The 10,162-nt window shown below is 33.8% G+C and overlaps 1 protein-coding gene and 1 long non-coding RNA gene across 2 annotated transcripts; both read right to left on the bottom strand.

Annotated features, from left to right (window-relative positions):
- Positions 1 to 1,801: 1,801 nt before the first annotated feature.
- LOC127552437 (olfactory receptor 2AG1-like) lies at positions 1,802 to 2,921 on the bottom strand. The gene has a single exon (XM_051982958.1). The coding sequence runs from the start codon at positions 2,872 to 2,874 to the stop codon at positions 1,930 to 1,932; it is 945 nt and encodes a 314-aa protein (XP_051838918.1). The 5' UTR covers positions 2,875 to 2,921; the 3' UTR covers positions 1,802 to 1,929.
- Positions 2,922 to 5,229: 2,308 nt separating this feature from the next.
- On the bottom strand, positions 5,230 to 8,909 carry LOC127552436 (uncharacterized). The gene is made up of 3 exons (XR_007951384.1): positions 8,743 to 8,909; positions 8,448 to 8,530; positions 5,230 to 5,327 (listed from the first exon to the last, which is right to left on the bottom strand). It is a non-coding gene; the product is annotated as an uncharacterized LOC127552436 (long non-coding RNA).
- Between the last annotated feature and the right edge of the window lie 1,253 nt (positions 8,910 to 10,162).

Genomic DNA, 10,162 nt, shown 5'->3' with positions numbered 1-10,162 from the left:
CAGTATTGAATAGTAATGGTGATAGTTGGCAACTTTGTTTGACCCTTGATCTTATTGGGAATGACTCTGGTTTGTCCCCATTGCATATGATGCTTGCTGATGGGTTTTAAATAATTGCTATTGATCACTTTAAGGAAATTTATTCATTTATTCATATACAATCTACTGTTTTTATTAGGGATGGGTGTTGAATTTTATCAAATTAGTTTTTGCATCTATTAGATAATCATATGATTTTTATTAGTTTGGTTACTGATATAGTCAATTATGCTAATAATTTTCCTAGCATTGAACCAGCCCTGCATTCCTTGTATAAGTCCTACTTGCTCGTAGTATATTATCCTGGGAATGACTTTCTGTAATTGACTGAGAAACTCTTGAATAAAAGGTAGTGATAGGGTTTTGTTATTCTAATGAGACTATTTTCTCAGTCCCTTCCCCAACTATTATCCAATCTGCTTTGAGCTACTTTACACAATTAGCAGGTAATTTGTTTTATACTAGTTGGATTAAATTTGCACCTTTGAAGGAAATAAAAATAAGGAAATACACTTTCCTGAGATCAAACAACTAGTGTGTATCTGAAGCTGGATTTTAATTTATGTCTGCTTGACTCTAAATCTGATGGTCCTTTCACAGTCCCAGAAGGACATTCTACTGACTTTGGAAAGAGAGGGAAAATGGAAGAGGTTTGATCTAGTAGGAAAGTTTCTCGTGGGTTTCCCCTTCATAGTGGCAGTCTTAAGTCAGGAATAAGGGGAAAAAAAAGAGACTTGGATACTTTATGGACATAAATGGCTCTAATTACCAACTATTGGAAGTACTTTTTACAATGTACAGCATGATTTAATACCAACTTCTTAAAAAAAATACAGCACTCTATACTACTGAATATGAAGAGTATCTCCTTCCAATTTCCATAATGTTCCCAGGCATTTTACTCTCTCCTAACTCCAATTCCCAAATGTAATAAAAACAATTATTTAAAATGATTTCTATTTTTTTTGCTTAGACAGCTGTGCATTCTCATTGATGTGAAAGAGTAAGCTAACCATGCCTATCCATTTTTTAAAGCTGATTTCATGTTCTTCTGAAAATCTTGGACAAGAGATTTATCTTTTTACAAACCTTTTTTTTTTTCACATTGTGCAGATATTAATGGAGCAATATTTATAGGTTATTTCTTGATATTACTATGTAACTATATGTATTTTTTCTAGTTATACATGTATCCTTATAGCATCTTTTACAGTGTCTTTTGAATACTTTTTCATTTCTACTATGTAACTTCCTGTTTATTCCCAGTCACTGCTCTGTGTTATTGAATGGGTGACTCTCAATTTTATTTGATGAAAGAAAAAATTTATTAACAATAGTTAATTTGCCCTTGAAATAATGGATTTTTCCGTCCTTGATACTTTCAAGTAGAATGAGGTTGAATTGACTTGTGGGAAAAATCAAAAGTATACATTCAGTGAGCTTCACATAGGTGATTATTAAGTTATATTTGAAATTTTTGAAAAATCACAAAAATTTAGAGAAGCATCACAATAATATGGAATGGGCAAATTTTATATTAGTCTTCAAAAGTGAGAAAGTGTATTCTTCAAGCTATAAGCTGTTGATTTTGACTACAATTCTTTCAGAAGAATTCTAGAATGCATTATGAAGTGTGAGTTTTGTTATCTGGGCACAATTATTACCAGGAATTAGAGATGTCAAATATTTTGTACCTCACTAGAATTTCCCTTATATTGCCCCATCTGAAGGCCCTCATGGATAGAATGCAATAGTGCTGAAGTAAGAATAAAAGGGAAATTTTTATTATTGTGTCCCATGAAATGATCCAGACAGGTGGAAACAAGCCTAGGGAGAATTTGCTAGCTACTGGCTATCAGCTAATGATCAAGCAAAGACATGTCTAGGCTCCTACAATTTTGGGTTTTGGATGCCTTTTCCTAGTACCTTCTTCAGTGCACCTAGTACATCTTTATTCCTCAGGCTGTAGATCAGGGGATTCAGGGTTGGAGTAATAACAGTATAGAACACAGAGAGGATATTGTCCTGCTGAGGATTGTGGTAAGAACTGGGCAACATATACATGAATACAGCAGCTCCATAGTAGAGCCCAACCACTGTCAGATGGGATGAGCAGGTAAGAAGAGCTTTCTGTTTCCCTTGTGTTGATGGCATGTGGAACACAGCAGTTAAAACTAGTGTATAGGACGCAAAGATAGCAAAGAGGGGAATGAAGAGGAATGTTACTCCCATTGTGTATACCATGAACTGATACTTTGTGGTGTCAGCACATGCAAGTTTCAGCAGTGGAGGGATCTCACAGAGCAGGTGGTGTATCTCTCGGGCTCTACAGAAAGGGAAATGCATGGTGTATGTGGTGTGGATAAGGGAATTAAAGGATGCCAAGAGCCAGGATGTTGCCACCATGGACCAGCAAACTTTGGGTCTCATGAAAACCATATAGTTCAGAGGATGTTGAATAGCCACATAACGGTCATATGCCATGAAAGCCAACAGGATGTCTTCAGCACCTCCAAGTGTCATTATCACAAACATCTGAAATCCACAGCCTAAAAAAGAAATGGTGCTCTGTCCACGCAAATAATCCACTAGTGTTTTTGGGGAAATGACAGTTGTAAAGAGCAAATCCATAAGTGAGAGCTGGCTGAGTAAGAAATACATAGGCACATGGAGCCTCTTGTCCATGGCAATCAATAGGAGCAGAAAGCCATTGCTGATCATGGCCATGAGGTAGAGGAATGTGATTGTGACACAAACCAGTCCAGGGAACTTACTGTCCTGGAGAATTCCAATGAGGAAGAAAGTGTTCTCCAAGGTGGTATTCCAGAATTCCATTGCACAGATTATATTTTGCTGGATCAAAACAGAGAGGTACGTGCATAGGACTGTCACATCTAGGAAAACTGTAAATATATCATATTAAAGGTCACTAAAGTCATGAAATGTTAAGTTAATGTTCTAAGAGTCTTTCTCTTGGCCACCTGGACTCATGCCAGCAATTATTAAACTTACTTTCTGATAAAAGTACTTCTCTTCTCACAACTGATAGAGATGACTGTTTAAGCAACCAAAAGGTCATGAATTTCTTTAAAATATATACATAAGAATACACCTCTAAACAGAATTATTTTGCTGTAAAAATCCATATAAAAACTTTCAAACTATCTGGAGAGATATGATGGGATTATTCTTTTAGATTTTCTTACTAATTTTGTTTTTTATTGGATTTTTAAATTTTTTGTTTGTATTTTTAATTTTTATTATTTTATACTCAAAAATAATTGATTTATATAGATTATGTAGATTTATTTATTAAATATTTGTATTTGAATAAATCAAGAGGGTAGGGAAGTTAGGATGAATTTTCAAGGAGTGGTAAGAAGAAAATTGAATAGATATAATTGAGATTATTTTTCTTTCAGTCCTTTGATATTATGAGTTTATGTTTTTGTTTTATATTTCTTTAATTTTGTTTTTCTTTTCCCATAAAGCTTAAATGATTGAGATTTTTCTGAGGATGAAACAGCAAGAGTAAGATTTGTGAGAGAAAGAGAAACAAGTTCTAGATCAGAGAGAAATGGCTTCCAGAACCCAGGTGGCAACATTTTTTTTTCTGGTGCTTCCTGACAAATCTACTCATTCTATTTCATGATGGCCTACCTGTAGTTAATGACAATGACCAGATAGCTAGGACTGATTTCTATGTCCAATGTATGAGCAGGGACCCCAAGTTTACTTATCACATAAAATTATAATCTTCACAGTTCCACTTTTTTCAGAGAAACTGTTTTCATTTAATGGTTTACTGGGTATTTGTGACAATGGACCAAGGAGATCACTACTGGCTAAATTTTCTACAGTCTCTTTAAGCAGATAGAATTAGTTAATTTTGTTACAATATATTGTTCTTCTGTGGCAACAAGTATCTGTATGTGAACTCATTCTATTTCATGATGGCCTACCTGTAGTTAATGACAATGACCAGATAGCTAGGACTGATTTCTATGTCCAATGTATGGGCAGGGACCCCAAGTTTACTTATCACATAAAATTATAATCTTCACAGTTCCACTTTTTTCAGAGAAACTGTTTTCATTTAATGGTTTACTGGGTATTTGTGACAATGGACCAAGGAGATCACTACTGGCTAAATTTTCTACAGTCTCTTTAAGCAGATAGAATTAGTTAATTTTGTTACAATATATTGTTCTTCTGTGGCAACAGGTATCTGTATGTGAAGTTGTATGGCTTTGTTTCTGAAGTGATTCATCATGATTATGTTCACAACAATTTTTGTTTTTGTGCATTAATTAGGATGAAATTTTGCCTCTTCTGACTAAATGTAGTATGTTCTTCCCATTTCACATCTGTCATCAAATTGTTTCCAAACCACAATTAAAAACATCTTTCAAGTCATTAACTAAAGATATTGTATGTATTGAATAAAATGTATAAAATAATTGTAATATGAAATTTTTCAAATAATGGTATGAAGTTGAGGTCTTGCTAGATTGCTTTTAATTTTTGCAGAATGAGTATATAAAATATTTGTAATCATTTTATAAAAACAATTTTATATTTAAAGTTTTAAAATTATAGGTAGAGTAAATTGTTATAATGTATGAATATAATTATATAACAAATTTTAATTTGGACATTTAATTTAATTTGAAATTTTATAATTAGATAACATAAATTTAATTTGGAATGACAACAAAACTGTTGTCATTATTGCAATAACTTAATGAAAGTAGTTATTAAATTAACTCAGTGATGCACAGCATATTTTGTTGTTGTTCTTGTTTCTATTGGTCTTGAAAGAGTTTGTAGAACAATAAAATACATTGGAATCTACTATTCTAGAGTAATGGACATTGCATTATTTTCCTCCATAAAATGGAAGTTAAACACATTCAAACTACACATGTTCTAGAACCCCTTTATCCAGATTGATCATATAAATGAGTTTCATGGGGAGACTTCTTAGGGATTAGGTAAGAAAAAAATAATCTTGTAGTTGCTTCATAAATTAAAACATTTGTTTAATTTTGTATTGCAATATTACTGAAGACTATTTCTTTGATTATTTATATTACATATATCTGTTTCTGTGGAGACCCAATTCCATTATCCAAAGTTCCATTCAATAAAATATACTTAGATCTATTGAAGAAGGCAGGATTGGAGGAATGAGATAGAAAAGTACACTAATTTTTATTGATTAGAACCACAGATCCAAACACTTCTTGACAATTAGTAGATCAGTTTCTCTGTTAATAGAAGCAGCACTGAAAGAAAAAAAAAAGTTTCTGAATGTCTGGGAAACAAAGAAATCATTGAACTTACTTAAATCTTCAACCTACAATTCATGTACAAATTTCAAGGCAGAGTGTCTATCAATGAGAAATGTGGCTAGGTAGGTCTACTTCTGTGTGTAGATTTATGGTATAGAATCATTATAAGAGAAATGCAAAGAAATTCTTGCATCTAATTAAACAACTTGCTTTCTGCATGTGGCTTTGATTCTGTTTGCATAATTTTGTGTGACTAAATTGGGTGGAGAAGCACATTATGTAAAACAGAGAATGTTATCCAACATGGTCAGTGAGATAAGGGTATGCATAAAAATAAAATTGGTGTTGAAAGAAAGGCTAGGAATTATGTGTTATTAGAAAGCATATAGGTCTTATTGAGAGGTGGAGGATGGAAAGAGTGGGAAAGGAAAATAGTGAGGATAAAAAGCTAGTTTGCTCCCTGTGGAGCAATATATCAGAAGACAGTGAAAGGGGTGGACAAATTAAGAGCGGAAAATTGGGATGATTGGATTGTGGGGCATAGGAATAAGGAAGTGGAGTGTCAAGAATAGTGTTGAAATAGAGTTTGTTAATAACAGTGACAGAGATGGTTGTGGTTCAGAATGGTATGGGGAAGGTCTTAATCAATGAAGAATGAATGCAAATTGATTGTTAAGGTCCACTGGGGTTTATTTAGATTTTTGGTGGAATACTCTCAAGAACTTAGGCAGTTCAAGAGGAGACAAGTGCTGGGAAGGAATATGTTATTCCTCTTTCCCCCATTTTGAGAGACCAAAACTCTTCTCAGAAAGAAGGAGACTGGCATACAATAGAATTATGAAATGATGAGAGAGGTGAGAACAAATGATTTGGTTTAATGTTTGTATGAATAAAATACAGGGATGGAAATCTGGAATTAGGAAAATTAGTGTGAAGTAAGGGAATGAAAGAGAGTGAAATGCAGTTCAGTCTATCTGCATGGAGTTTACTTGGTGTTATAAAGGATGGAGCCCTGAACTTGGGTGAAAGAAGATGTACATTTGAATTCTGCCTTACAAACTTAATAGTTTCTTATGTAGCTTTGGATAAGTCATTTAACATCTCTCTGCCTCAATTTTTTATCTGTTATTATTCAGACATTTTTAGCCATTTCTAATTCTTTATGATTCCTTTGAGTTTTCTTGGCAAAGATACTGCAGTGGTTTGTTATTTCCTTCTCCTATTCATTTTACAACTGAGGAAACTGAGGCAAACAGCAATGAGACTTGCCAAGTGTCAAAAAGATAATAAGTATTTGAGGCCAGACTTAAACTCAGGTCTTTTTGACCCCCTGCCTTGTGCTCTATTCATTGTAGCACCTGTTTCCTTACTTGTAGACTGGGAATAATAATAGCACATACCTCATCGAGTGGTTATGAAGATAAAACAAGTTAAATATATATAAAGTGCTCTGTTAGCATTTTAAAAAGCCACATAAATGGCAGCTGTTGTTTGTCCAGTTAATGTTTTTCCAGTTAATGTTTGTGTTTTTTCTATTCTTCACTTTACACTCATGTTTCAGGCCTGTTGTTATATGTGATATCCAACATATTACTTTTCTGCCGGTTATCCTATACCCAAGAGCTAATAAGCAACATGGAAAGAAGGAACCCAATTTATACCTGGATGACTTAGATCAAGGTGTTTAACCCCTATGGTCCTGAGTTTCTTCATCAATAAAATAAAGGCTTTTGATTAGTTTAGCTCTAAATCTATGATCCTAAAGATGAAGGAGTGGATTTTTCTTGAGAAACTTCACATCCAAGTCTCATTTAGGAATATATCTAATTCTAAGATGAAAAGAAATTGATATATGAAAGTCACATTTATATTTTTTTGTCTTCTCCTGTTCTTTCACACACTACCAAGAGAATGTCAATAGTGAGGAGATTGAAAAAAGGAGACATTTATAGAAATAGAAATGTCCCAGAACTTGTCCTTATTCTCCTTTTTGGAATGGGAGAGTGATGGGGGTTTGGAACAGAAAGAGATTGGAAAAATTACATTTCAGAGACTGGAGTAAATTTATGGGAATATTAAATTGTGAATATAGCACTAGAGTAGCTGAATCCATCTGAGGACTTCAGAAGCCACCAGAGACTCTTGAATTTAAACTCTATCCAAAATGGAAAACACTAACATTAATAGTGGGCTAATTGTGAGTTCTACACATAATGAGGAAAAACAAAAGCTAAAGTCTTGAAGCAAGTGACAAACTCAAACCTGAGTAGAAGCTCAAGGTCTCCTGAGATATCATCTAGTTTGAGATAATATTTAGCAGGTTTGAGAAAATTAAGAAATAAAACTATTCATTAACTTTTTATCCACATCTATTTTCTGTATATATTTTACATTTACTGGACAAAATTAGACAAACCTTTTGCACAAAGGCAACAGTCTTCTCTTAAGAGAAATTATAGGTCTTAAATATCTAATGTAAATTGTGAAATTAAAGAAGACAATGTATTGGAGATCCCTTTGATCATTAGTGAAGACCAGAAACTATTTTGGGGGACTGATGGAGACTTGATAATTTCTATGGAAATAGGGATCTATGTGGGAACTGAATTGGAGACACTGCTTTCCAAAAATAAAATGATTAAATGTTTCAGTTTGTCTATTTTGGGAGGATATGGTGTGAGTAATTTTGGTGAGCTATGGTGAAGTTCAGTCCTAGGCAGTGATTATAGCAGGAAATACTGTTGTTGAAGTCAGAAACCAAGGCATTCTAAAGTGATAAAAGGTTCTAGCATCAGCTTTGAATGTAATTCTCTGGATGACTCTCAACTAATTCATGTCCCTCACTGATCCTCATTTTTGCCCTCATCAACAATGCTATTTATCATTGGAAAAAATTTGTGGGCAAAGGAGAAAAGATAAGTAAAGAGGTATCAGTGACTTTTTCATTATGAGGACCCTATGACAGATATAATTCTTTTCTTAATTTGAAACAGAGAGTTTTAGAACCTATTTTCTTTCTAATCTACCCCTCTCCTCCATTTCCTTTCCCTAAAGCAAATGCAGATTCAGATGCTGTGTAACTCTTTCAGACAGAACACATAACTCCTCACTTACCTCTGATGGAGAAAGTGGCTCAGTCTCCAGCTCCACTGGTCCTTCTATGTTTAGTAGATAGTCTGAAATTATCAAGTGAAGACCTGTGGGGGGGGGAATTTTATGTTTTCTGACAGTGATCAAGGTAAAATCAAATTCCTGTGATGAGATGATTAGGAGTGCATTTATTTTTAGTAATGTTTAACTTCTCTGATGATTTAATTGGACAGATATGCCCACAGCTCAGGAATCATACTAAAGTAACATGTTATCTTTCTCCCATGGGTGAGGAAAGGGAAGAAGCTGTTTATCTTACCCAATTCTCCCTGAACTAATCCCTCTTGACCAGCAACAGAAGCAAATGGAAATCTATACCTCCAGGAGCTCAGAAATTTCCAAGATTTAAGAGAAAAGTTACAGAGTAAGAAGAGCTGTAGGAGAAAAGGAAGAAATGTGCTAAAATAATATCTTTCAATATTCAGGTTTTATTGTCTTTGAGGAGGAATGAAACTAGTAAGAATCATATTCCTGGGGGAGTCAGCTCTGCTGTCCCATCAGATGCCTCCTCTTTAGATTGGATCTCTGCCTCAGCTCAGTTTAGATGGAATTCTTTGATTACCTGAGCTGACATCATCAAGGACTTTCTGTTCCAGTATCAGGGGCTTTAAAGAGTCCCATAGGGGCATTTTTTGTCCTGATTCCCTTGACTCCCTTACCTGCTGAGCAAGGGAGCAACTCTGATGTCCTGAGGCTCTTTTAAAACTTTATATTATAGGCTCTTCTCCAAATATGGATCATAAAATTGAGTAGTATTTATTTAAAATATGCATGTTTATTTTTTCATTTTAAATCTGAGAAAAGAAATTGTGCAACAATTGCTGATCTGCATTGGTAGGTTAGGTTTTTTCATTGTTAGATCATTTTATTAGTAAATTTAATGGTGTCATCCATTCTCCTCTCACCAAAACTCCTCTTTTAAAACACATAATGTTGTGATATTTTAATATTATTGATGTTTTTAAAGTTATCTATAATGTGTATTTGGGTGCATTTTTGCCTTTTAATGGTGTTCAAGTAAAATGTAATTTTGAAGGTACCACAGATCCACTAAGAAGTAAAATGTATATTATGACTGAAATAACTTCTTTTTTTTTTCCTGGACATTCCTCCTCCTTTTATCTTCTCTTGCATTTTTCCCATCTTGAGGGCAGAAAAGAAATGGAAATTACTGACCTTTTACTGTCTCAAGAATTTTTTGTAAATGGAGTTATTAGAAAGTAATTTGAAGTCATAAGGTTTTGCTTGGCTATTGCTCAGGAAGTGAGGACTATGCATAGAGGAGTCATGTTGGGAATCATCACCTTTTGCATGTGGAATTGTTCCTTTTACTTTTAAGATCTTGATATTGAGGAAATACTCGATAGCCTCCCTTTGAAAATGGTCAAAATGATGTAGAAGGGAAATTCAAAAATAGAATAATGCATTTTAAAATTTAAGAACCACCTTGATCAAGGTTTTTCTATAGTAATCCCAAATACAATCCTTTTCAAACCAATCAAAACCAGTTGAAACCAGTCAAAACTATATTATACCAGTAAAAACAGGTAAAAACTGGTTTAGACTAGTTTAAAATGGGCAAAAGCAGTAAAAAAAAAAAGCCCAATTTAAACCAATTTAAGAAGTCAGAACTAGTCCAAAGTAGTCAAAAATCAGTTTAGAACAATTTAAACTGGTCA

Source organism: Antechinus flavipes, chromosome 2 (assembly GCF_016432865.1).
Source record: "Antechinus flavipes isolate AdamAnt ecotype Samford, QLD, Australia chromosome 2, AdamAnt_v2, whole genome shotgun sequence".
Lineage (NCBI taxonomy): Eukaryota > Metazoa > Chordata > Mammalia > Dasyuromorphia > Dasyuridae > Antechinus > Antechinus flavipes.
Note: the sequence above shows the minus strand (reverse complement) of the source record. Positions and strands in the feature narration are given on the sequence as shown.